Here is a 27,811-nt window from a genome sequence, read left to right as displayed (position 1 = left end):
AAGGATCCTCGGATGGTCGGGGGAAGCGCAAACGCCGCCGAGGGACGTTCCTCTCTGGTGGCATGATGATGATGGCTCTTTCTTTCTTGATACAAATGTGAATAAAGAAGTGGTGTTGGTCAATTCTAAACAACGTTTTACACAGAAGCCTATTAAAGGGAAAGCTCAAAGTTACAATCAAAGTCTGTTGCTTCTTCTCGTGCATGTTGCAGTACATGTGCAACAGTGACCCCTGGGGTTAGACTTTACGGGGTTACATAATACGGAGTACCACCAGCCGTAGCAACACCATAAACCTCCTAATAGCATTCCCACGTTTCCCGTCTGGGATTGTTCGAGTACATTGGATATTTTAGTCGAAAATAACACGTTTCCGATTTTCTGAAGAGCTCTCCTTAATGGGCTGAGGAGGCAAATGGCAGCTGCAGTTTCATGATCAGGTACTTTCCACCTCGTTTATACGGTTTAATTAATTGGTTTGGGTCATAAACAAACACGTTTCTGAGTCAACACTGAAAAACCAAACCAGTTTCAAATCGCTTTGTAATTGCATTGTTTTATTGTATTGCATGCCCACTCGAGCCTCCTGCCCTGGGCGGGCATGGCGCTCCAAACGAGCCCATGTGACCTGTCAGAAGCAGCATGCACGTGACCTCCTCTAGATCACATGACCACAATAGTCAAATATGTCCGACATTGATACAGCCAAGTCTCTGACTGGGCTGCTCAACGGAATAGCTCAAAAAGCATATCACAACCACGGTGAGGTCACCGAGGACCTCCTAAGGACGGAGCTTTACCCCGACCTGTCCCCGGAGGACTTCCACGCCCTGCACGACAAGATGAGAGGCCTGCTGAAGGTAGGCGTGTCTGGATCTCCCAGCGAGTCGAAGGATTCCTATGTTGCACGCACTGGAGGATTGGTCGCCGATATGCTGCAGTTTGCAATAAGCGTCAATACTTTGAGATTAAGAGTTGTATACAGATCCACGCTTCTATTCTGACCCTATAGCCTCTGTCATCAGTTGTTCCTGGTGTTTAGAGACGCGTTCCGGTGTTTCAGTTCAACTCGTGACCATCATCCGAATGCGTGGCTTTGTTGGCGTGGCTACGGCAGCAGTTGGAGATCGGGAAAAGACTCGTAGCTGTCTTTGCGGATGCCTCTTTGATTTGTTGTCAATAAAATGTCAAAAACATAGCCATCTCATTCATATTTGGAGTCTAATTGGCGGAAACTTGTCACGTAGAACAATTTTAAGCCAAAATAAATGGAAAATGTGTGTTTTTTTATATTTGATAGTTGAGATTCCATTCCATTGTGCCGTTGAGCCACAGCATCTTGATCAGCTGCAGTACTTTTCCTGAGTCTTTTCCCGATTTCCAACAGCTGCCGTAGCCACGACAACAAGTGACGCATTCGGCTGATGGTCACCAGTTAACACGGTCACGAGTTGAACTGAAACACATGTCCATGTCAGGACTCAAGAGTAGTTTGAGAAAGTAGACGTTGACGACGAGTACCTATTTACTGAATGCAGTACAGACATCATTCTGTGTAATTTTGTGTCACTTCAACGAAACGCTGTCACATCGCTCGTTGGGAGTCGCATCAGCTCCGCCACTAGAGGGCACTGTCGGCCCACTGATTATGTGACTCAGTAGCTGTGTTCGAAATCGTTCCCTGTACACTCGTTCCCTATTCCCTATACAGTAGTAGTGTATATGATTTAGTGCACTATATAGACCAATTTTTTATTTGTAAACATTCGGATGCGCGCGCAGGGTGGTGGCAGAAAACAGCGAAAGGGTAGTTATTTATAACGGCAAAAGGACCACTCGGATAATAATACAAGTAGCCTAGATAGATTTTTAAAAGATTATAGTTAATAATGATTAGATCTGATTAGTAAAATGTTTTCGACATATTTCAATAGCCTGTCACCCAGTGATAAACACTGTTATTTAGCCAAATTGACGTTAGTGGGCAGTGGGATACGTCTTCCAGATCCGTTTGCAATAGCACCTTGTCAATGGTTAAATGATGAAACGAAATGGCCTAGCATCCAGTGGCCAGAGATTTATAATTACCTAATCGAAACTCCAAGTGTATATACCCGGGAGAAGCTAAAAGCGTACAAGTCTCTGGATGCTTACAATTTTGTTCTGTGTGGTCATGTCCAAGACATACTATGGCATGATTACAATGTTCTAGGGCTGTCAAAACGAACTTCGCTATTCGAATACAATTCGAATTTTTCAAAAAAGGAGAACATTCGAGTGCGGCAACTAACGTTCGAACTTTTTTTAATTCAAAAAAGTCAAGAATTACATTTAACTTTTGTCTAGCAACGACGCAAATCAAAGTCAATGTTGTGCGTCATGACGTTCGGCATTGTATGCTTACAAGATGGCAGACACAGAGCTGGAAAGCATAGGTACGAACACACCAAACGCGTACCCGCGTAAAGATTTACGCGCGTAACGCAGCTAAAATGTTGCTTGACCATTTTGTGTCAAAAATGGTCCTACGCAGCTACGCTCCTACGCGCCTAGATGAATCCATGTCCATGCAAGTGAACGGAGCGTTCCCTCTTCGTCATAACGATCAAACCAAACATCCTTCACATTCACCGAGCGAACATTACGAAAGTAAAATGCACATTTCTCGCAATTTTTTTTTCCATAAACGCATTTAATGGCGTAACTATGTTACTATTTCCACCCAGAATAAAGAAAGTTGTCGGCCGTGGCTGCGCTGAAGTCCGAGGTAGGAAACCCAAACGCCGCCGTGTTTGGGTGATAGAGTTTAGATCGGGTTAGATTAAATAATCTCGGATATAAATAACAATAATCGGGTTAAATAACTTCACATGGTGTGTCTGGTGTGTTTCCAGCATTCGTAGTGTTGATCAGCAGATATATAGTCCGCCAAGACGTTGAGGTTGCTTAGTAACCAGAGACTCTGTCCATGCAAGTGAACGGAGCGTTCCCTCTTCGTCATAACTATCAAACCAAACATCCTTCACATTCATCTCGTTGTCTGCAAGCTGGGCGGCAGACAACATCTTCATTAAACATCATTGCTTGAATATTTCTGGCGTTATATCTTACCTATTTATATAAGTTTTGTATTGATTTTGTAAAACTTGTTGCAAATGTTACATAACAGATTTGGTTGACGCGCCCTCTAGTGGACGCGGGACATAGGCCTAATAATAAGATGGTATCGGTGTATATAATGATATAATTAAAAAAAATTAAAAAAAACATTAAAATATTCGAATATTATTCGAATATTCAACATAAGAAGCATTAGAAATTCGAATATGATTTGAGGGGAGGATTGACAGCCCTACAATGTTCAAAACTTCGTTGTGATGAAGACGGAGGTTCTGCCTAGCCAAAGACAGGGAAAGAAGACAGAATTGTACAAGGCCTGGGTTATCGTCAACAAGACCAACAACTGTATTCTTACTGCGAACTGCACCTGTATGGCTGGGTATGTAAACCAACATAAGTTTACTATTGTAAATGTTCATTATTTACCCAATTGTCAGTGTCAGCAATTGAATCTGTAACTGTAACACTGTAGCCTAGCTGTAACACTGTAACAAAATGTAACTGCTTATTTGCTGGAAATCATAGCTAAAACCGTTGTTAGCCTGCCCTTACGTATATGTAAAGCCTAACGTACAAAAAATGTTTTGTTCAGGTTAGGGTCATGCTGCAGCCATGCAGCTGCACTAATGTTCAAAGTTGAGGTGTGGGTCAGGATGGGAAAGACGGAGAGGTGTTGTACTTCAGGGACAAATATGTGGATCCACACATCCAAGAGAGAGGTGAAACCAGCCAGACTAAGCGAGATCTGCTTCAGAAAGGCTAAAAGGACAGACACCCAACTGAAGCCAGTCAGAGTAAAGCGTAGACAGAATAATGTAAACGGTAGGCACAATCTGAATGTAGGCAAGATCAGGTCATGTACATATAGCAATAAGGTATTCATTATATTTTATAATTAATGTAAATACATACGTTATAATCAGGGTCATGTAACTATTAATGGCAGATGTATGAAAATAAGTTATCTAATATTTATTTTGTGTATTCAGAACTGACAGATGAAGACATTGCGGAATTGAAACTACTGGCACCTAACGCAGCTGTACTCACTACCATGGAACTCAGTGACACAGATTCCGCAACAGAATCTGACACAGAGGCCGGGGACCTCCCAGAGCCACTAGTCGCTCTGTATGATGCCAATCTGAGATGCCTCTGCAAAAATCAACTACAAGAGAGGAGTGAAGAGACTTTTGAAAAACTGAGGAAGGGGTTAACTAATGAGCAGTGTGTAAACCTTGAGCTTACAACTAAAAATCAGGCACAGTCTCAGGCCTGGCACACACACAGAAATGGAAGGATAACAAGCACAACCCTACATCGTGTATACACTGTAGTAACCGAAACAGCTAAACTAAACCTTGTAAAACAGGTAATGCACTACAATAAACAAGACTTGTCCCATGTGCCAGCAGTACTTTGGGGAAGAGATATGGAGGACACAGCCAGAAGACAATACACAGAAATAATGAAAGCACAACATTCCAACTTTGAAGTGGAGCTTTGCGGTCTTGTTGTGCGGCCAGACAAACCACATCTTGGGGCATCGCCGGATGGAATAGCAAACTGTACCTGCTGTGGGAAAGCAACCCTAGAGATTAAGTGTCCATACAAATACCGTGATGGTCTTACAGGGAGTAGCGAGGACACACAGTTCTGCTTAGACAAAGCACTACAATTAAAGAAGAATCATGAATACTACCATCAAGTTCAGCTACACATGTTTGTATGCAACACCCAGTACTGCGACTTTGTGGTTTGGACAAAGCAAGTTGTTGCTATCAACCGCATCACCAGAGATGAAGAAATGCTACAAGCAGTCCTGCCTAAAGCTGAAAAGTTCTTCAAACAGAGTATTTTGCCTGAGCTGTTAACACGCAGCATGGATCCACTGATGCAGTCACCTACAGTCTGCTCACACTGTCAAAGGCCAGACTTTGGAATGATGATTGACTGTGCAAAGTGCAAGAACCATTTCCACTACACATGTGCTAGAGTAAGAAGAAAGGTTGTGGATTGGTGTTGTGAACAGTGCAAAAATGATGAATGAAATGTTCTTCGAAGCAAATGATTTAATACAGTACTAATATTTTACATTTTAACACTTGAATGTGCAATTAATTGTGTTGATGACAATAAACAGTTACTTACAGAATAAATCTAAATTAAGCTATCTTGGGACTATACATTTACAAAGGTTTGTTAGTGCTCCACAAACAATCACTATATCGTCTAACAGGTCAACCTGTGTGAGTGGAATAATAGTTGTCAGAATTTTAAAAATTTTCCATCTACCTATTATTCGTTCAATGTGTATTCTCACATTAGACAAACGCCTTGATATGTCCACTTCTTGAGCAGAGAGCTGCTTTTTACCTTTGGTAAAGTGAGGGATCCTAAGTGTGGCACCACGTGTGGCAAGCTCATCTCTGATGGTAAAACCCCGATCTGCTAGTATCTCATCATTATGCTCTAGAAGGTCATAAAATCCAGACTCGGCTGTAATTTGTTTGTCTGAAACTCGCCCACCCCAACCTGCCGACAGAAAAGAAATGGCTCCTGAAGGTGACATGCCAATCAAATATTTAATAGTGTTGTGGCTTTTATAATTCGAGTACGTCTGGGCTCTGGAGGTTAAATTTGTGGGTCTATTGATAAAAATTTCTGTACAGTCAATAATGCACCTGCAATGTTTATATTTAGGTTTAAAACATTTTGGCATATTCTTTAATACTGCATGCTTGCTTGGCCACTTTATGAGAGGCTTTAAAGTCGCAGACATAACAGGGAGCCAACTTCTCAAAATGTTTGAAATGTCACTTTCTGTGACATTAAATCTGAAAGCAATATCCTTGTTGCAGAGCCCTAGTCTAAGTTTCATTAGGACGATCAATAGATGATCCTTCAGGTTCATAGAGCCACGCACAACCTCTACACTGTCTTTAAGTTTGTGACTCAACCACTCAAATAAGACACTGGTCAGCCCTGTGAAAAACAGAACCTGCACTGCTTTACTCTTGATAGAGCTAAAGGAAAATTGTGTATTCATGAGTGTTGCCTTTAGTTCCTCATTCTCAGTTTTCAGTTTGTCGATCTCCAAACGCAGGTTGACACACTCTGTAGAAAGTTGGCTGTACTTGTGTTTCAGATCATCATGGAGAACCTTTGGGACTGTGGCTTCTGAAATAGATATTAGATAGTAATAGACTTAAGACTTAATAAAATAAGCACTGTCACTTGTTTAAGTTGAGCTTTTCTCAATTTTTTTAAGGATGTTTTCAAACAGCATGTGCTAAACAGAATAATGATCAATGTCATTAACAACACAGTTATGCTGTATTAAACAATATATAAACAAAACCTGATTCATCCTAATAATGACTGCCCTACATTAGTTAAGGTATTATAAGCTCTTACCAGTGCATTGATCAGCACCAGGCTCCATTCTGCAGTCATCTGAGGACAGGCAAGCTCCAGAAGCCTCATCACTAGCTTCTTTGGACCGCTGTACATCATCTGGTGGTCTGTGGATGGTTTCTTCCCTTTTTCTTTTCCTCTTAAATCTGATACACAGAGATGAGGTCAAACAGTCAGTCCAAAACAGTTTAGTTGCTTGGTAGATCATAGGAGGTTATCAGGTACCAAAACCAAGTCAAGTGTAAATTACATAGCATAGCTTAACAGGGCTTCACAAGACAATGTAGACATTACAAAAATCTGGTCTGACAAATTATCTAAAAACTATCTGACCTTACTTGCCATACATTCTCTGCATTTTGATGCATGCAATGTGATTCCAGTTAGCAACTAAATAAGGCTAAAGTGACAATATTTACCTCTCAAGTTTTGTATCTCCTTTGTCTATTTCACACTGGGTTGCGAAGGAAAAGACAGAAGGTACAAAGTCGGGACTATTGAAGTCCATGGAGACCTCTCCTGTCCAAAAAACAATATTCTAGTTATTGACAGTACGATAGTGTAACAGGTAAATTTAGCCTGAGTTTGCCAAGCTTACGAGACTAGCTAGTCGTCAAGACAACGTAACACAATTTAAGGTAAGTTAGCTAAAACGACTAAAACTACATTATTCTGTGTTCTAGCGTTAGATAAGCGTACAACTTTACCATTATTTTGTTGTTGTAAGCCAAACCGAGTGATGTGTCTGATTGAGTGAAGTTCTTAGGTTAACTTACCTGATATGAAGTGTGAACTGCAAAGTCTGGCATTTTTAATAAGGTCTTTGTTCCAATCGGATCTTCTGATAGCTTGTAACCAACGACGTCTGCGGTTTGCATTAAACGAGTTGTTATCTGCTGGTATTCTGTAAAACTTCAGGTCACTGTTTACAGAATTACGATTCTGGCATCCCACGGCACAACACGACATTTTTCTGTTTGTCTTTTGCCACCGTCATGCGCGATTGAACCTGTGTGACGTCGTTCTGACGTAAGGTGAAAATTGGTCTATAGGGAATAGGGAACGAGAATTCGGACACTACGCTGAACATTTCTAAACGTCATTTGCGTCAGTAAATGCGCCGGGTATTTGTGTGACGCAGACAGATGCGCCCACATCATGTAAACATACCAGGCACTCACGGGAAAGCTGGAGGTTGTATTGATGTTGAATGTTGAATGTTAAATATTCTATGTTAAATCCCAAATAAATTGTTGACATTTCTAAACGAAAGCCGGAGACTCCATCATTAAATGTATTCGTTTTCGCGGTTATTCAGCTTCTTCTTCTCCTCCGGAAAAACACGACCGCATTGCATTGTGGTATACGTGAGTAACATGTAGGGAACATCGGGTGTGTTCGAAACCGCGTACTTATGGCAAGCCGAATTGACATTTATTAACTAAGTTTGACTATCCGGAATTTACATTGTAGATATCAACAACTTCATTCAAGATATCTGTTACGTAGTTGTGACTAGTCGAAACGACAGTTAGAGATATCTGTGACGTAGTTTTGACCAGTCGAAACGATAGTTAGAGATATCTGTAATTCAGTTTTGACTAGGCGAAACTGAATTACAGATATCTGCAATGACTTCACGGAAAACGACATTCAACTCGTCACACATCTTAAATGACAATTGCAGATATCTGTAATTCAGTTTCGCCTAGGCAGAATGAAAGTTAAAGATATCTCAAACTTCATTTGAGTGTTGGGCATTACGTTTTAGATATCCAGAAATACGTCATTTCCCCTTGCCGCCATAATCAAAGAAGAAGTGGGTTCATTTCCGAATGGAATAAGAAAGGAGCAGTCATGGAGTTGGCTGTGATCGAAAAGATCACGAGAAAATGCCATGAAATTGAACAAGCCCACACACAGGGGATGTGTGGAGAGAGAGAACGTCGTTCTATTGAAAGCTGTCAAAGAAATCTCGGAAGAATTGAATATTTGATATCACCGGAGACCAACAACGAACTCAAGATATCTGAAACGTCATTACAGATATCTGAAACGTCATTTCGCCTAGTCAAAACTCGAATTGAAGATATCTTTAATTCAGTTTCGCCTAGGCAGAATGAAAGTTAAAGATATCTACAATTGTAGATATCTCCAATCAAAATTCCTTTCAAGATATCTATAACTTGATATTAGATATCTACAACGTCATTTCGCCTAGTCGTAACTCCAGTTAGAGATATCTACAACGTCATTTTGACTAGTCGTAACTCCAGTTAGAGATATCTACAACTTCATTTCGCCTAGTCAAAACTAAATTTAAGATATCTGAAAAGGGACATGTAGATATCTTGAATTGAGGTGAATTAAAGATATCTTGAACTGGAATTATGACTAGTCAGAATCCAATTGTAGATATCTCAAACTGGAATTACAGATATCTACAATTCAGTTGCAGATATCCGTAATTCACAAAGTGGATATCCGCAACTGAATTGTAGATATCCGCAATGAGAAACCCCATAGACATGAATGGCGAAAATGACGTCATTTCGCCTAGGAGGAATGTCTTTGTGGATATCTGAAATGACAATTGCGGATAGGAGGAATGTAGTTGCGGATATCCGAAATGTTAGTTTTGACTAGGCGAAACTGAATTGCAGATATCTGCAATGTAAATTCCGGATAGTCAAACTGAGTTAATAAATGACAGTTCGGCTTGCCATACGTACTTGCTTACTACTCCTACTAACTATGACGTCAAATTGAGTAAGCGAGAACTTAGTAAGCGAGTTTAGGTAAGCGAGTAGTATCCGAATGTCTTCTACTTCCGGAAAGATTTTGAGTAAGCATCACTAGCTTACTAGACGTACTAAACTGCCCCAGAATGCACTGCGTCTATTCAAAAGAACAGTGGAAGCAATGGCGCTAAACGGGGAGCCGCAGCAGCAGTGCTTTTAATAATTGTTTAACAATTGTTTTAACATATCACCGCAAATCCTTAGGTTGAAGGTGTACTGTGACGTTAAATGTGACGTTTATATATTTATTTATAATGTTTATTAACGTCGCCCGGTCGGTAGGTTATTGACACGTCATTTGATTCACGTCATCTGAGGTGGTTAAGTAAGGACGGTCTTCTGAACGTCGATTACTCAAATGGATTACTCAATCATTATTTAAGGATTCGAGAAGTAAGCCAAATATTTAGTAGGTAGTAAGCAGTAAGCAAGTAGGCGGTTTCGAACACACCCGTATTTTATTTTAAAGGCCCACTATGCAACTTCGGGAATTTCTTCGCTGTTTTCTTGGTTTTGGCACGCACATTTCTCTACACAGCGCCCCCTACAGCTTCGTAGTAGATATTTCACAACACTGTCGTAACAACTCGTTGACGACCCTTCCCCATGCACTTCTACGCGAGCCATGTGCATTTGTTTTCAAAGAAGCCGGCGAATGCGTGGAGCCATGTCCGAAGTAAATGTTCATAAAGTGTAGACAAGGTTATACATTTTTAAAATGGTGTATTTGTATTGCAATAAACATAAATCAGCGTGGAGCTTGACCCGACGTCACTGGCAGAGAGTAGTGACCCTTGCACAGAAGCATACGGCCGACATCTTTCTTTATTCTGGGTGGAAATAGTAACATAGTTACGCCATTAAATGCGTTTATGGAAACATTTTTAGCGAGAAATTTGCATTTTACTTTCATAATGTTCGCTCGGTGAATGTGAAGGATGTTTGGTTTGATAGTTATGACGAAGAGTGAACGCTCCGTTCACTTGCATGGACAGAGTCTCTGGTTGCTAAGCAACCTCAACGTCTTTGCAGACTATTTCTCTGCTGATCAACACTACGAATGCTGGAAACACACCATGTGAAGTTATTTAACCCGATTATCGTTATTTATTAACGATAGTCCTTAGCCCAAGTGAAGGAGTTCAAGTACCTCGGGGTCTTGTTCGCCAGTGAGGGTACTATGGAGCGTGAGATTGGCCGGAGAATCGGAGCAGCGGGGGCGGTATTGCGTTCGCTTTACCGCACCGTTGTTGCGAAAAGAGAGCTGAGCCGCAAGGCAAAGCTCTCGTTCTACCGGTCGATCTTCGTTCCTATCCTGACCTATGGTCATGAGGGTTGGGTGATGGCCAAAAGGACGAGATTGCGGGTACAAGCGGCCGAGATGAGCTTTCTCAGAAGGGTGGCTGGCGTCTCGCAATAGGGTGAGAAGCTCAGTCATCCGTGAGGAACTCGGATTAGAGCCGCTGCTCCTTTACTTAGAAATGAGTCAGCTGAGGTGGTTTGGGCATCTGGCAAGGATGCCCACTGGGCGCCTCCATTGGGAGGTGTTTCAGGCACGTCCAGTGGGGAGGAGACCTCGGGGAAGACCCAGGACTAGGTGGAGAGATTATATCTCAACACTGGCCTGGGAATGCCTCGGGATCCCCCCGTCAGAGCTGGTCAATGTGGCCCGGGAAAGGGAAGTCTGGAGCCCCCTGCTTGAGCTGCTCCCCCCGCGACCCGACCCCGGAAAAAACGGATGACGATGAGATGAGATCGTTATTTATATCCGAGATAATTTAATCTAACCCGATCTAAACTCTATCACGCACCCAAACACGGCGGCGTTTGGGTTTCCTACCTCGGACTCTAGCGCAGCCACAGGCGCGTTGGGCGCGTTGAACCATTTTTGTGACACACAATGATCAAGCGTCAGGTTAGGCGCGTTACTCGCGTTATCCAACGCGAGTAACGCGGTTGGTGTGGCCGTACCATTAGTCGATTGATCTATGATGAATGCAACAATTGCCTCGCAACTGGCTGTTTATATCTAGCAGGTGCCATGTTTGGGTGTGTGTCTGTGCCGTAAAGCATTTTCGAAACTACAATCTCACTACATTTTCGAGGATACTTCCGCCGCGTCACATCCGGGTGCGCTCGGTCCGAACACATCAAGTTGCATATGCGCTTTTTCACTGTAGAGGCCACATGGGAAAATGACAGCACCCACCAATCGACCCAGAAATGGATGCAGAACCATCAGCATAACTCTCAACCTGCATACTTAATGTAATTTTGGCTAAAAAATTTGCATAGTGGGCCTTTAAGTCCACTATATAGTGCCCTATATAGACGGTTTTCTGTGCAACGTCATCGCAGATGTGCGCGCGCAGCCAGGGGGCAGAAAGCGGGACATTTGTCATTTGTTACCAGCGGAGTCAGCGGAGAACGAAAATGACAAGGAGCTGTTTGTGCTGTAAACTGCACGAATCGGCAAAAGGATGGATGGAAACTGTTTAATATCCCGAGAGGATCTCATCCTTTTGCCAAGAGAAGAAGAAGATTGTGGCTCCAGGCCATTTAAAAGGGGCGGATTGGGGTCCCGAAGGTCCTAAAGGCGGCGAGAGTCTGTGCAGCGCCCACTCGTTTCTGGTATGTTTGTCTTTTCCAACATGAGCTGGATAATGAGTAGGACTGCGTGTGATTTTACCATACTTAATGAGGATATATTAGTGTGATTTACGACTAACTGGCCAACAAATTTGTCCGTCTTCTACTGAGTTTGTAAAGTTTAACGTTGGCTCGCGGTCGTAACCGATAAGTTTATTTTTTGTTGTTACTGTAAGTACCAACATTAGCTGCATGGCTGGTGTAGGTTTCTTGGTTCAGGCTGAAAGTCATACAAGAAAGTGTCTTCACAGTTCACAAAGCTACTGTGTACAGTGTACGATTTTCTTAACTCTGAACCCGTACTTAAATGCTTGTGCTATTGGTGCTCATTATGACTGAGCTGTTGTAAATTAGCAAATAGGTTAAAAAAAGGTGAAAATAAAAATAGCATAGCTAATCTCATTATTTTTCTCAGGGTCACCGTCCATGGATTGTGATAGTCCAGATTTTGTTCCATCCGTTTTTTCACACAGCAGCAACAGAGACATCTCGGGAAAGGTCATGTCATGTCATGTCATGTATTTGAAATGTTCTAATTTCTTGGTAGCTTGTTAATTATCTGAGCAAATAAGATATTCTTCTCTTTCTTTATTATGCTATTGTATTATCTCTTAATGTGTTGATTATTTTGGGTTTTTAACTTAACTCTACTCTGTTTGTCCTAGATATGAAAGAAAGAGAATAAGAGAAGATAAGGCCCCTGCTACCTGCCCCACAAGCCAGCCTGAAGCAGATACTGTAGATTCTTCTGAAGGTATGCACAAGTCATACTATTAAGTGTGTCTTTGTGTTGGTTGGTTGGTTGGTTGGTTGGTTGGTTGGTTGGTTGGTTGGTTGGTGGTCAGGTGAGTAGAGTGACAGAGAACCAGACAGATAGTCTGTGTGTGTGTGTCTGTGTATGAAAGCTGATGTGTTGCACATTAGTTAATTTATCTCCTTTTTGTGTTGTAGATGAATGTAAGTTTGTGTCCAGAAAAGATGCACCAACTCAACCTGCAGTACAACCAGCTCCGTGATGATTGTGAAGCTCTGAAAAGAGAACTGTATGCCACACAGGAAGAAAATAAACATCTGAAGGAGCAACTGAAGCAGTCCAAGTTTGGGTTTGATTCCATAAAAGACACAAACGCTAAAATATTTTTTTTACTGGTTTACAATCATTACAAATGGTTATGTGGCTGCTGGATATTGTAAAAAGAAGCACACTTGTGCTTAAGGGTGGGTTAAGTTGGGAGAACCACCTCCTTTTGGTTCTAATGAAAGTAAGACTTGGACTCACCAACAGAGACCTTGCCTACAGATTTGGGCTTCCATTCTCAACTGTATCAAAAATACTAAGAGACTGGATACCCATGTTGTCCTCAATAGTGAAACCTTTGATAATGTGGCCTACTAAGGATGCAGTGAGAGCAAACATGCCAAAGTGTTTTAAACCCAAATTTAAGAATTGAAGGGGAAATCTCAGTAGCCAGGTTCTTGTGTTGACACTTCACGTCAGTTGTCAAGAGTCCGCATACATGTGGAACGAGTTATTGGTCAGCTTAAAACCTTTAAGATACTGAACACTGTCATACCCATCAGCCAAGTCGATATGCTAGATGACATTTTGACCATATGTGCTGGTCTTACGAACCTTAGGGGGGCTGTGGTGGCCCGGCGATAACTGTTCAGAGTCAAGGAGGTGTACATTATTTTCCATGATTGTGTCAGGCTTTTAAGGGCTAATGAGGGCAATGGTGGTCACTTACTACTTGCTCTCACTGTCTCTCTCACTTACTCATCACTCTCTTTCTCTCTGACTATAAAATTAATAACAGTTATGAATAACTAAATTTGATCAGACAGGATCATTCAGAGTACAAAAAGGTTGAGAACCACGCACGCAGAACTATTTCATTTATTTATGATAATGGAGAAACTGCGTTTAAAGCTGACATGGCGAATATTGAACATGAACTGAATGTTGTAAATGCAATACATTGAAGGCAATGCAATTAAAATTAAATGTACATCTCAACAATGAATGAGTGTACCTAATTAATACTATATGAACTCATTTAACTTTATACATGGATTTTTTTTTTTTTTTCTAGCTTTCAACTAAGTCTTTGAGTCTTATCCATTGTCTGGCGAACTCAAACTGCACTTCTTTCTGGCGATGAACAATATATATCAGTGCTGTTGTGATTTTACGTTAATGTACATACAGAAAAAAATAAATGAACACTTAAAGAGTCAGATGTGTTGTTTGTTGTTGTGTTGACAGTAATGAAGTCAGTTAGATTTTGTGAGGTGTACCTATCCATCTTTGCTCATTACATCAGTTTTTTCTTCAAATGCTTTGTCCAGCATCCAGTATTTACCATTGTTGGATGTATCTCTTTGCAATCCACATTTCCATTTTTGGAGTATCTGGTAATGTTCACACATGGATAGTGAAAGTGTTGGCAGCAGTCTGTGCACTGATCATTTTGCCCAAAGCTTGGCCTTTTTGCAGTACAGACATTTGATCTCTTCTGCCAGGTCAGGTCTTTGCAGCGGCAGACAAGTTCTGGGAGGAGGTGGGTCCATGAACGAAAGATTCAGCCTCGCCGTCAAACATTTTTACTTTAACTTTGTTAGCGGTTAACTAAACCATTACGACCGTGCTCTGATATTGGAAACATCTAAAACAACCGTCAAACCTGGTGAAGTTGATGTGAAATTCAGGGACATTTCAGTAAGTGTTTCTGTATGATTTTGTGATGCAGTGAAAAACAAAGCGATTTTTTTCAGTAAAATGACATTTTATTGCAACTGTGTCAGGGAGAACTTACAAGCAATACGGCATCTACATTGATATTCATTTCCACTCGGCAGCAGGCCTTTTGCCCCTGGCTGCTCTTCCTCTTTGCTTTTGTCATTTTTACTTCCTGTCTTGCTTGTTACACACAAGAAACCCGTCTATAGTGGACCACTGAGATTTCGAACACCCTACAAAATGGCGTGCACCCTATTTAGTGCACTACATCCATGATAGGGAACGATTTCGAACACGCTAGAGTCTTGGAACGTGTTCTTTTTTTACCATCATCAATGCTTTGATGATACTTTATCATAGGGTGACCATATTTTGATTTCCAAAAAAGAGGACACTCAGCCCGGCCATGAGATAGCCTACTTAAATGATACTCGCAGTTTACCCAAAGATTCCCTATAATTTTAATATATATGTATGGATAGAATATTTTGTTATATTACAAAATAATATCTCACAAAGACAGAAATTCAGATAGGCTTCATAGAGGTTATTGAACTTTCTTTATTATGCCTCAATTGTAAAAAAAAATTATATATATATATCAATGTAAAATAAATGTAAAATCTCTGGAATAAAATAATGATAGAAATAATGTCTCTTCTGTGTTAGAAAAATGAACTAGTAAAATAATAGCTCTCTTTCAAATCTTGGTGGACAAATAAATAAATAAATAATATGAAATAATGTTCTAAATGATACCTCTTCTGTATTAGAAAATCCATCTTTAACAATATATTTCTCACTAAATGTTCAGTGTAATGTAAAATAATAAAAAGTACCTTCACAAGATATTACTTACAAAAAACAAATATATTATAAACAAAACATATGGATATTAACAAAATAGGTATTAACAAAAAACAAAATCTTTAGTTATCTTCTTCATCCTCCTTGTCTACCCATCCATATTTTGCAGTAGAGCTGATCTTTCCCAGCAGTTTTCGGTTGCTCAACATGTAAGCATGAAAGTCTTTGCAAGAATATTCCTTCAAATTGTATTTCACAAACAGAATCCCTTTCAGTGATGCAACAGAGAGCTGGTTCCTTTCCTTTGTCCACTTGCTCTGCATCAGTGAGAAAACCCTCAACATTTGCATTGTGAGAGGTAGGGCGGCAGGATATATCGGCTATGTACGATATATCGATATAATTTCCAAGGGGATACAAGATTTGATAATATCGTTTATATCGATATGCGTTAAAATGGTCAGTTTCCCGCTCAAGCGTCTACAGCGCTTGCCTTGGAGACTGAGTGCGACCCCTCCCCCTCTCACTCTGTCTTTCCGAACGTGCCGTGTGCAAAGACGCCTCATTCCCACCCCCGCCGCCCCCTCACAACACAACAAGCATGGATGATACCCGTAAAGAAAACGAGACGGCGGCGGGAGACGAAATTCTTTCAAAGAGGAGAAACAACGGCTCCATAATGTGGAAATAGTTCGGGTTTAAAAAAAACAGATGAGCTGCAGCTGCAGGTCATCTGTAGAGTGTAGCAAAACCGTTGCGACTAAAAGTGGAAGCACGACAAATCTGTTCCACCATTTACAGCAGCGATACAAAGTGCTGCATCACCGGCCGCGACAGTTTCTTCTGCCCCGAAACCAGGGCCGGCGCTCGGCAAATGTGTTGGGAGCGCCCTCTGGTGACGCTCTTAATTAATTAATTAAAATATACGAAACAAGCGAAATGAAACCAAACATGTTCCCAAATGGAACGGAGAAGGGAGGGGGCGGGGGATTAAAGTTACGGCGCACTGAAACCCTCACCGTAGTACGCAGGACAATGCGACGAAGCCAATGCTCTTATTGGTAGCTAATGTGTGTAACCTACAGCTTTATAATGTTTTGCATAGGTGATTATTTTGTGAAGAAGGTGAAAAACGTCCCTTTTTTTTTTAACAAGTTCACTCTATTCTGTTGAAAATAACGATACAAAATCACATGTTGCAGTCATACTGAACTATGTTTTAATAAAAGTGCTTGCAACATCTCACATTTGGCTTTTGACTTAGAAAAAAAACATCTAACCCGCTCTATAGAAAATATCGAGATATATATCGTATATCGCCATTCAGCCAAAAAATATCGGGATATCATATTTTGCCCATATCGTGCAGCCCTAGTGAGAGGGAAGTGCAAAGACAAACTGTGCAATCTTCAGTAGTTCTGAGTAACATGCAATGCTTTTGGCCTTCTCAAAATATTTGGTCCATTTCTGGTGCACCTGCAGGCCAATGAACTCCTCATCACTGTTGCACCTTTCTGTGAATTTCTTCAGATTGGTGACCTGGTCAAAACACTTGACATCATCAATTGGCACCCCCTTCTCTCCAAGGTACTTGATGCAGGCCTCCACATCATTCCAATCTGGTGGCTCACTAAGATCCATCCACATAAATGTCGAGAACTCTTCCATGGGAGTCATCCACTTCTCCAGATACTCCAGACATGCACTGTACAGGCCCTGCACATCAGCACAGAACCGGTCACAGCCCTTACCAAGTCCGTCTCTGCGCTTTTCTGCCAGTAGTCCCTTAACTTTAAGGGACATGAAGCTCTTGCTCTTCCGTTCAAGAAGAATGGTGTGGACGCTGTTCAGTATTTTCTTCATCCCATAATGGAGTTGTTCTCCTTTTCCATGGCTTGAATGTGGGTGTGGAAGACGGACATGAATGAGTGCATGTCGCCAGTAAATGCAATGCATTTTTCAGACAAATTGTTTTTTGCCAGTGTTTCAGTGAGGTATTTTGCAATGGTTTTTGCTGTCTCATTAGGTGTGTCTTTAACCTCAATTAATTTTGTTTGCACACCACCTTTCTTCCAGTCAAAGTACTGGATTATGATTGGGAATATTTTCACTGCTCCGTGGTTACTCCCGTCTGTAGAGACACCACAGTACTGGATTTCTTTGAGTGCTTCAAGTGCAACTTCAATCGAGTGGGGCGCTATAACACCGTTCACAATGGCTTCGGTCTTAGTGCGGGCACTACTTAACTTCTTGGCGGTGTCAGAGTCTGGAAATGTCGTTTTTAACAAGACACTAGTGCAATCCATAGACCTGTAGCTGTGGTGGTGTTTAACAGTATGAAATGCCCTCCGCTGCATTTACAGCATCCTCTGTTTTTCCAGGTTTCACAAAGAATTCAGTCAACTTTGCTGAACTACTCTCACATTGCACACTGCCTTTTTATGCTTCTCTGTGTCCATATGAGCTGTGAGGTCCCCGGCACCTTTATTGGACACAGACACATATGTACAAGCTTTGCACACGGTGCACCCAGCCTCCCATATGTCCCGACCAGGTCAGTAAACTGGGAATTTTTTTCGCGGTTCATCTGTGAATGTGCATTTGCGCTTTGGCATCTTGAACCCTTCAGCTGCACCGCCGGTGTCTGCTGCTTTTCTTCTGTTTTGGAAATCCGCCCACAGTAAGGTGACCAGATTTCTGAAATGAAAATCTGGGACATTTTCAATGCGGCGGTGAAAAATCCTTAAATATTATCATTATGAAATAAAAAATGGTGGTAGTAAGTACTTTTTTCATGTATTTTAACCAGCTTTTATTACACAAAAGGACCTGGTTAATAAATCAAAATATCAGCACCCACAAATATCATGTATCAGTAGCGCACAGCATTGTCAAAAACACAAATGTAGAATACTTAAGAAAAAACATCTCTCTTCCAAAGTTAAGTGCCATGTGCAAAGACAGCTGCCAGACCAGTAGCTAGTAAATATCATTCAAGATGTAATTAATAATAATTATCAAGTCATAAAATATGAGTATATTTATATTATACATGACTCAGGGCATCAGCTAATCAGATGGTCTGCATTTATAACTACTACAGTCATTAGTTACCCACACAGCCCGACACAAAATACAGAAGTTAGCCTAACACACACAACTATCAACCATTGATTATTATTATTTTTAACAGAGTCTCATGTTCCTATGCCTACAGGAAAATCACATGTTACCAAAGCAGTCTTCCACCTCCCCCTCTTCCAAAATAGGGCCACATACAATGTCATCACCTGGTAATCTCATGCTAACGTTAACGTTACAGGGTCACTAATGACAGATATGAAAACATTGTCATAATGTTAACGTCCACTGACTTTTATAACGTTACGGTAGGTCTTCAATTCAGACCTAACGTCCAAGTCTACTGCCAATTCACACAAAATAAATAAAAAGTATAAAGTTAATATACACAACATACCATTTATGACCGCTGGTCTTCTTTTCTTTCCTTTTTGCCGCCTCTAGATTGTTGTTGTTGACGCTGCCGCGTCTGGTCGTACGTCCTGATTAACGTCTGTACGTCATACGACGTCTTCTCTGGCGATGCGTTAAATGGCTACTGTAATAACGCTAACCCACAATGACAACCGGGGGAGGGGGGGAACACACATATACACACATATACACGCACAGAAGGAAAACCGGACATTATCATCAATTAATAAAAAAAAACCGGACGCCCCGGACGGAACGTAAAAAGTGGACATGTCCGGGGAAAAGAGGACGTTTGGTCAGCCTACTTTATCATGAATTCACTCTTTGTCAACTCAATGCCAAAATGACAAACCCTTTAAGTTGAGTAAGCATACATATTTAATAAAAGGGCCGTTCATATAAATGCAATATACTAATTTATCACAGCAGCTCACAATAATCAATTAGGCATTTCTGTGTGGAGGCTAAATAACTTCTGTGTCCTCCTTCTTGTCCACCTCCCAGTCAATCGCCATGGCGGACATGGACCCCGGCCAGCTGGAGGCCTTCCTCACGGCCCAGATGAAGAGGCAGGGCGGCGGAGGGATGAGCGAGGGTCAGGCCAGCGCCCTCTCCCGCTTCTGGAGGAGCCAGCGGGCCAGGGTGCGGGAGAGCCTGCTAGCCCAGAGCCGCTGGGAGCCCGGCCTGCGGGGCCTGGCCTGGAGGGTGGACCTGCAGACGTCCAGCGGCCGGGGGCCGGAGGCCGCCCCGGGGGGGCCTGTGGCCCTGCTGGAGCTGGAGCTGGGACGCCCCTCCCAGGTCAAACCCCCTGTGGTTCACTGTCACCTGTCGTTGGGGAACATTATGCACAGTTACTTCATATTTCCACCATATTTTACCAATCTTCAATTTTACAATGAAGAGATGAAGAAGTATCCATACGACCCAACCCACAGTCTACTGGTGTAACTGATGTCCGTTTATGTGTACTTCCTTGATTTGAAGCAGCAGGGTAGGCTGTAGATTTGACCCCCATTTCTAGGGTAGTGTTATGCCTGTTTGAGCTCCCACTATAAGGTACTGGTTCCGAATGTCCCCACCGTACCTGTTGGCATCCTAGAGCCAGAGCTCATGACCTCTGGCTGTTCTCAACTCATCACTTTGGATGAGAGCATTTACTGAATAGTAGGGCTGGGCGTGTGCTTGGAGCAGCTGTAGTCCTACAACTCAAGCACCAATTGGTTGGATTGTTCCAACATGTACAGGTTCTTGTACATGTACTAAACAACAAAGACACTTAGGCCTATCTAATTAACAGAGAATTTAACTTCAATACCTTACTAAAATGAATGGCAATTTGATAAAATCGTGTTTGTTTTGTTCCCTTATATGTACACACACGTATCACATCAAACAAATGCGTACACATGTTTTTGTCTGGTGGCAGCAGTTAATCAGGTCTTATTCAATAGAGCGATTCGGTTTATTTCAAATTACCTTGTGTAAACATGTGTCTGGCCAGGGGCTTTTGAAACGCCCGCCTGAGGTCAGGACTTTAACCTATCCATGTCGGCGACACTCCTTCATGTTGGCCCTCTCTGTGTCTTTAGAAATGACATGTTATACCTTTTAACTAACGTCCCGTAGATGATGGTTAAAAGTTAGACGATCAGGCAGGGCCCGGTCTACCCTGGTGTAGTCAGGGGCCGGTCTACCCTGATATGGGCAGGTCTACCCTGATGTAGGCAGGGCCAAGAGGGGGCCAGTGTAGTGCAGAGAATGAAACAAAGAATGACCATGTGTAATCGTAGAGTGAAATTGTATTAGCCTTATGCGTTTTGGGATCATAGCACGCTAGCATGCTTGCATGTGGGCATTAGTACGTTATCATGGTAATAGGGTGGAAGTGTGAGTGTTTGAACCATGGCAGCCTAGCACCCACGGGCCAGGATGTTGGCATGGTGATGGAAAGCGACTGACCATGTGTGCTAGTTCAGTAGTGTGATAGCACTTTAGCATAGCAATGTTTCCACTAGTGGTGATGGCCCAGGGTGCTGCGGTGGGGAGGCTGCTGGAGGCCAGTAGATGTGGAGCTCCCCAGGCCAAGCCTGCTCAGGGTTCCCTGTGTCCCTGACGGGGCCTACGGGTTTCTGGCTTTGGTGGAGATCTCATTATCAAGGGTTGTGTGTTTGTATCCATTTGTTCATATTTACAAAGGATAAACAGACTAGACTACTAATGTTTTTTTTAACGAAAGAGTGAATCCCAGTCATTATGAGGTTGGTCATGAGGGATTATGAGGTTGGTCACACACACACACGCACACGCACACGCACACACTGAACTCTGCACTGGTTGTATTAGATAAGGATTGTATAAATCACATCACCATTTATACAATGCAATATAAGTTGTCCTGATGACTGCTAACTGCCATACCCTTTGTTGTTTGGTAAAGTGATCAGGGGATGGGATCTTCACATGTACAAAGTGTACCCGTTTGCGTTGAAGATCAGGGTCACCCACGCCTCTTATCCACCGTGAGGCAGCGCTGCAGACCAGCTTTGGTCCAGCACAGGGCTGGGGGGACAGGCAGCCAGCGGTCAGCCTGTCCCGGACCCTGTTTGAGTGTAGTAGATGGAGTCGCTCAATAGACACACTTTAGCTGTTGGCGTCAGGAGACCCCAACTGGAACCAGCTTCAAAATGAGGATTATCATGAATCCTTGATTTATAAACCTGACAATGAGGACTCCTTTAAGACCCCAATGCTTCTGTTGGAGACATTTTATCATTCAATGTATTTAGTGTTCGACTACTGTGCACCTAAAGGAGAATGCTGCTGGCCAGATGACAATTAAAGGTCCCATGACATGAAAATCTCAATTTATGAGGTTTTCTAACATAAATATGAGTTCCCCTAGCCTGCCTATGGTCCCCCAGTGGCTAAAACTTGCGTTTGGTGTAAAACTAGCACTAGCTGTTCTGCTCGCCTTTGAAAAAACGGAGGCTCAAGCGCGCTGATTTGGAATGTCTGTATTCATGACGTCATCAGGAATCTCAGCTCCCCTTACTCTGACTGGCCCGCCCAGAGACGTTGGCCCGCCAATGAGACTCGACCGTGCGAGCGCCACGTGTGTGTGTGAATACACACACTGTAACGCAAGTGTTTCTTGTCGGTTCTTTGACGTGTCTTGTATTCCACAACGAGACTGTCGTGGGGGTTATCTGAGCCATGGTTGAGAAGGAATTGGGGGAAAGGAACTTTGGGTTTGACTCGCTGAAGTACATGAACTGCGACATGCCGCCGGTTGCCGCGAGGCACCATCGCCCGGCAGCGGGCAGCGGGCAGCAGGCAGCGGGCAGCGGGCAGCAGGCAGCGCGCGGTTCAGTCAACTTCAGGTTGATGTGAAAGTGGAAGAACCAGAGACGTCGCAGAAACCCGACAAAGTCGTTTGTGATTTCATAATATCGTCTGGAGGCGCACACAATATGTTAGTATGATATAGATATCTATGTATTATATGATATTATTTAGATATAGAGCTCCAGGACTGTAACGCAAGTGTTGTACACTTCCTTGTTATTTGGATAACTGTTCTGCTGTTGGTGTGATGGCGCATCACGTCGGACTCATCGTCTCTGGTATTCTACAACGAGACTCGTATTGGGGGTTATCTGCAGCCAAGGTTGAGATGACTTGGGGGGAAGGAACTTTGGCTTTGACTCCCTCAAGACATGAACCACGACAAGGAGGAGAAGAGGATCTTTGCCGGGCAGCGCTTATGCACCCTCCGCCTCCGGCGGTGGTCCCTCAGCGGGGCTCAAGCGGGAGACATTCGTCGGCCAACAATCCCTTTCTCCTACATGTCGTGGGTTCATGTTCTTGAGGGAGTCAAGCCAAAGTTCCTTCCCCCCAATTCATTCTCTCGTAGTTACTGCTCCATCACACCAACAGCAGAACGGTTATCCAAATAACAAGGAAGTGTACAACACTTGCGTACAGTCCTGGAGCTCTATATCTAAATAATATCATATAATACATAGATATCTATATCGTATAACATATTGTGTGCGCCTCCAGACGATATTATGAATCAAAAACGACTTTGTCGGGTTCTGCGACGTCTCTGGTTCTTCCACTTTCACATCAACCTGAAGTCGACTGAACCGGGCGCTGCCTGCTGCCGGCTGCCCGCTGCCGGGCGATGGTGCCTGCGCGGCAACCGGCGGCATGTCGCAGTTCATGTACTAGCGAGTCAAACCAAAGTTCCTTGTCCCCCAATTCCTTATCACCATGGCTCAGATAACCCCCACGACAGTCTCGTTGTGGAAATACAAGACAATTCACAGAACCAACAAGAAACACTATGCGTTACAGTGTGTGTATTCACATTGATGTGGACGTTGAAGAACCAGGAACGTCGGAGAACCCAACGCGGTCGTTTGAGATTCATAATATCGGCTCACACAGCTTTTGGCCGTGATAATATATATTATATGATATAGATATCTGTGTAGGCTATATTATAATATTTAGATATAGAGCTCCAGGACTCCCGTGTGTTCTAGAATATTTACAGAACACGGCTAAAGGGTGGTGCGCCTCGCCATTGCGATACATCCACTGTAAACCAGAGCGCATGGTGCTGGCTGCAAGCTGCTCAGGCGCCACACCCCCACCCCTCCTCCTTGACCACGCCCACCGGAAACAGCGCATTTGGGGGAAGCTCAATGTGCGACTGGCTCGGAGTGGCTGTAACTCTGCACCACGGCTGAATTTAGGGAACGTCTTTAAATACTGTGTTAGTTGCCCACTAATACCTATATTAAAGAATACATAAAATAGCATGTCATGGGACCTTTAATGATCTGAGCCATCATAACTTCTTGTTGTGAGACATAGTCCCATGGTCTGATCTAGAGGACATCAAAACCCCTTATTGGGGTCACCTGGGCTGGTCTGATGAAGCACTGATGTGGGACTCGGGTCTCTCCGGTGTCCGGGAGCCATTGATGTCCAGAAATGCATTGCAACATTGGTCTGGTCCTTTAACGAAGCACCCCTCTCATTTGTCTAATTGGTCTGGTGCTTAAACGAAGCACCCCTCTTATTCATCTACTTGCTCTGGTCATTTATGGAAGCACTGCTCTCATTTATCTACTTGGTTTGGTGCTTTATCAAAGCACCACTCTCATTTATCTACTTGGTCTGGTCCTTTAACAAAGCGCCACTCTCATTTATCTACTTGGTCTGACTCCTTTTATGAAAAACCCTTCTCATTTATCTACTTGGTCTGGTCCTTGAATGAAGCACCCCTCTCATTTATCTACTTGGTCTGGTCCTTTAACAAAGCAACCCTCTCATTATCTACCTGGTCTTGTCCTCTAATGAAGCACCCCTCTCATGCCTTTATCTGGTTTATTCATCTAAGGAAGCACCCCTCTCATGTCTTTATCTACTTGGTTTATTCCTCAAATGAAGCACCCCTCTCATGTCTTTATCTACTTGGTATTGTCCTCTAATGAAGCACCCCTCTCATGTCTTTATTCACTTGGTCTTGTCCTCTGATGAAGCACCCCTCTCATGACTTCATCTACTTGGTCTTCCTTGTCTTAAATCTTTCCATCTCTCCCTCCCCTTCCTCCTCCTTGGAATTATTCTGAAGTTATTGTCCCCATTTCAAAATAGCTCCTGCACTCTTTCTTCTTCTTCTCTTTTTTAGTGGGTCTAATAATATTAATGGAGAGAGTTCTGGCCCACTTCTGTTACTGCAGACCCAGACCCATGCCTCTGGCTCCGAGCCACTGGGCCGTTCTCTAGGGGAACTCGGAGGGGAAAGGACGCCAATTTGCAGACATCAACTCTGAAAGAGATCTAATGTGGATGTTTATGATATAATGTCGATGTTTATAATATTTGTATGGTTACCTTCTCGATCTTGGTGGTACCCTGAGGCATCAAGAGGTTTGTGTTTGAATACCAAAAGGGAGTTGCAATAGTAGCAATGTCATTAGTAATACATACGTTGTGGTTGACAAGGTACTATTGGTGTTTGGTCCCTGCATAACACATCACGCTAGTGCACCAGTAGTGTTGGCCCCATAATGAGGGCGGGCCCCCATGGGGACCCCTGAGGGCCCATTGTTCAGCATGCTGTGTTAACAGATGGTTTTCTAAAAGCAGGCTGTGGCTGGTTCCATTATGTATGGCTGGTGGTGGCTCCATACAGTCCCTGTCAAGGGAGGAGGTTCCTACAAAGATTGATTTGTATTCAATTATTGAAATTATTTAACCATAGGTCATAGTGTACAAGCAAGATGGGGATTATGATTAAAAATGTAAACATGTTATCTCTAGAAACGTTTGGCTGATCTGGGCGCTGTTGTTTGTACACAAATTAAAACATACTTATGAATATTATATTCAATGTGTGCCAAGTCCTTTCCACTCAATGCCACTCAATTGTACACATTGCATCATTCATGAATGGTTGAATGGGCTTGGTTGAATGGGCTTGCTGTACAACAGTTGATTGGCTGACAGGCCCGTAACTACGCTATCTACACAGGCTTTCATGGAGAGGACATGTGATACTCTTCTTCATACTCTGAATGATGACAGATCGGGTTCTTCCTCGCCGGGTAGGGTGTCAACTTATGTACATGTCAGCATCATCATGGCGTCGGGCCAGACAACGTGGGCTTCACTAACAAACATTAGCCATCAGCATCATGTTGACAGACTAGCAGGTGATGATTGCTTGTATTGATCATCCTACTGCAGACCAGGAATGCACCAGGTTCTGCATTTGAAACGATGTTCCTTCAACAAAGTCGTCAGGAGCTGTCGTCACTGCTGTCCTGCATGCGGCAGTGGGTTACTCCATAGTATTACTGACCCAACCGCCTGACTGACGTTGCCCTCCCCCCCACACTCTCTTCCTCCCCCAGGACTCGGAGTACGTGTGTCTGGAGTGTGACGAGGCCACCGTCAACCAGGTGCTGAAGAAGATGGCCGACATCCAGAGGAGCATCGACACCGTCGTGCACCGTAGCTAGACCGACGGAGACCGGTACAGGACCGGACCGGTCTGTAGTCCTGCTGCCCTGCACAGGAGTCCTAGACCGTGTCTGTGTCTGTAGTCCTGCTGACCTGGAGGAGGATTAGGTGGAGGATTCTTTCTCCGGCTCAGATCCTCTCGCAACTTGAGAGAAAGCTGATGATGGGACTTCTGAAAACATTTTGTGTTACTCCTCAAAGCTGTAGCCGATCGTTTCCTCTTGGGGCCTCAATCGTCTTCTTTGTCTACAAACCCACTTATTAAAGCTGAACTCCTCCTTAACTATTAGGTTGTATTGGAAGATGCCTACCGTAAATACTTGATTAAACATGAGTTTTAATTGTAGCTTTGGACCTTCTCACATTTAATTCATTTGCAGTCTCTGCACAACAGCAAACAATTAGATCATGCATGTTTACTTTTGCCATTTTGGATATTTGTTGTGATGCAGTCATTGTCCTGCTTGCTCTGGCCTCTGACCTTCGACCTTCCGCATCAGAGACTGTTTTGTTGCACTGAGGAAGCTGAAATTTGTGTCCATTTTTGTGTCAAACTGAACCAAGAAGTTTCTTAAAAAATCTGTTCCTTGTGGTTTCATGTCCTGAAGCACACCCTAAATAAGTGATTGCAAATATTTTTGTTAAGTTGATTATCTGGTTCAAGCTCTACTTGTGGTATGCAATGATAAATACATGAATCATTAATCACAGATACAGTTTGGAATCCGTTGTAATTATGTGTACAATCTTGGTTTATCTGTACCAATGCAAGCAGCTGATCTCTTCTACTGAACAGTTACCTCAATCTAACAAAAATATTAATTCCCAGGCCTCTGCCACTATTGCGCTGCGAGTCAGCTGGATTCCATCTCAACAGGCGTGACGTTATGATAGACGCTGATAAACCTCCCAGATGCATCGGTTTACAATTAAGTTTGGTAATAAAGTATGAGTTCATCAATCACTATGTTTCTGCTGACCAATACAACAGGAGTGTACTGGGTTTGGTTTTAACAGGTTTATGGACACCAGAAGTAGGCTACATCCCATCCTAAACGGTGCTATTTATTTAGTTGGCCAAACGGTAACGTCATGTTTGGGTTACCAGACACGTGTTGTTACCAGACTTCGTGTTTACAGATTATGGGTGAGGTTTCTCGTCACATTGCATTTTGTAACTCTGGGCAGTTGTGAATGGCGTACAGATGCTACACAATATTATTTCTGGGTGGAGACTACAGAGGGCCTGGGAGAGATAAAGAGGGCTCCACCCTAATCTGGGCTTGCCAGCAGGGAGTTTAAAATAAATCAGAAATTACCACTGTGCGCGGGATTCTGGTCGTCGGAAGTTATTTTGTGAAAATGAAAAACAAGACGCTTGGCCATTGATATGGCGTCTAAACTCCTCCCGGTCCCCAGAAGTTTGCGTGATCATTGAATGCCCACCTCGGACCTCGCTGGATCATCGGGACCCGGTGCGCCCGGTCTGTTCTCCAGGTAAGCTGCCCCTGTTGCTTTACTCTTATTAGGTACTTCGGTATAGGTTTGGATTATAGACTGCATAAAAAATGTTTTTAATAAAAACAAACGTGGCAAGGTCGGATACATTGAACATAAACTGAATCCACGCAATTATGCTCCTGGATGTGTCTACAGCCAGACCCGGGCGCGGGGTCCGCTTCCTTCATACTACGCTCTGGAGGCAGGTGCGCTCAGCTGCAGCCAGTGGGCTGTGGGTGGG

The 27,811-nt window shown here is 43.0% G+C and overlaps 2 protein-coding genes across 3 annotated transcripts; one reads left to right on the top strand and one right to left on the bottom strand.

The window, feature by feature from the left end:
• The first annotated feature begins 269 nt into the window (after window positions 1-269).
• Window positions 270-27,811, top strand: commd1 (copper metabolism (Murr1) domain containing 1). Of its 2 annotated transcripts, XM_056584891.1 has the most exons (3): window positions 270-860; window positions 19,534-19,827; window positions 25,962-27,811. In XM_056584891.1, the coding sequence occupies exons 1-3, from the start codon at window positions 687-689 to the stop codon at window positions 26,067-26,069; spliced, it is 576 nt and encodes a 191-aa protein (XP_056440866.1). In that variant the 5' UTR covers window positions 270-686; the 3' UTR covers window positions 26,070-27,811. The 2 variants fall into 2 exon arrangements, with proteins under 2 accessions (XP_056440866.1, XP_056440858.1); XM_056584883.1 differs by lacking the exons at window positions 19,534-19,827; window positions 25,962-27,811 and adding an exon at window positions 1,026-8,194 and having other exon boundaries at window positions 770-860.
• On the bottom strand, window positions 4,252-7,105 carry LOC130377913 (uncharacterized). The gene is made up of 2 exons (XM_056584881.1): window positions 6,538-7,105; window positions 4,252-6,300 (listed from the first exon to the last, which is right to left on the bottom strand). Exons 1-2 carry the CDS (start codon window positions 6,743-6,745, stop codon window positions 5,291-5,293), a joined length of 1,218 nt encoding a protein of 405 aa, XP_056440856.1. The 5' UTR covers window positions 6,746-7,105; the 3' UTR covers window positions 4,252-5,290.

The sequence above is a fragment of the Gadus chalcogrammus genome, chromosome 3 (assembly GCF_026213295.1).
Source record: "Gadus chalcogrammus isolate NIFS_2021 chromosome 3, NIFS_Gcha_1.0, whole genome shotgun sequence".
NCBI lineage: Eukaryota > Metazoa > Chordata > Actinopteri > Gadiformes > Gadidae > Gadus > Gadus chalcogrammus.
This window is presented reverse-complemented; position numbering and strand designations above follow the sequence as displayed.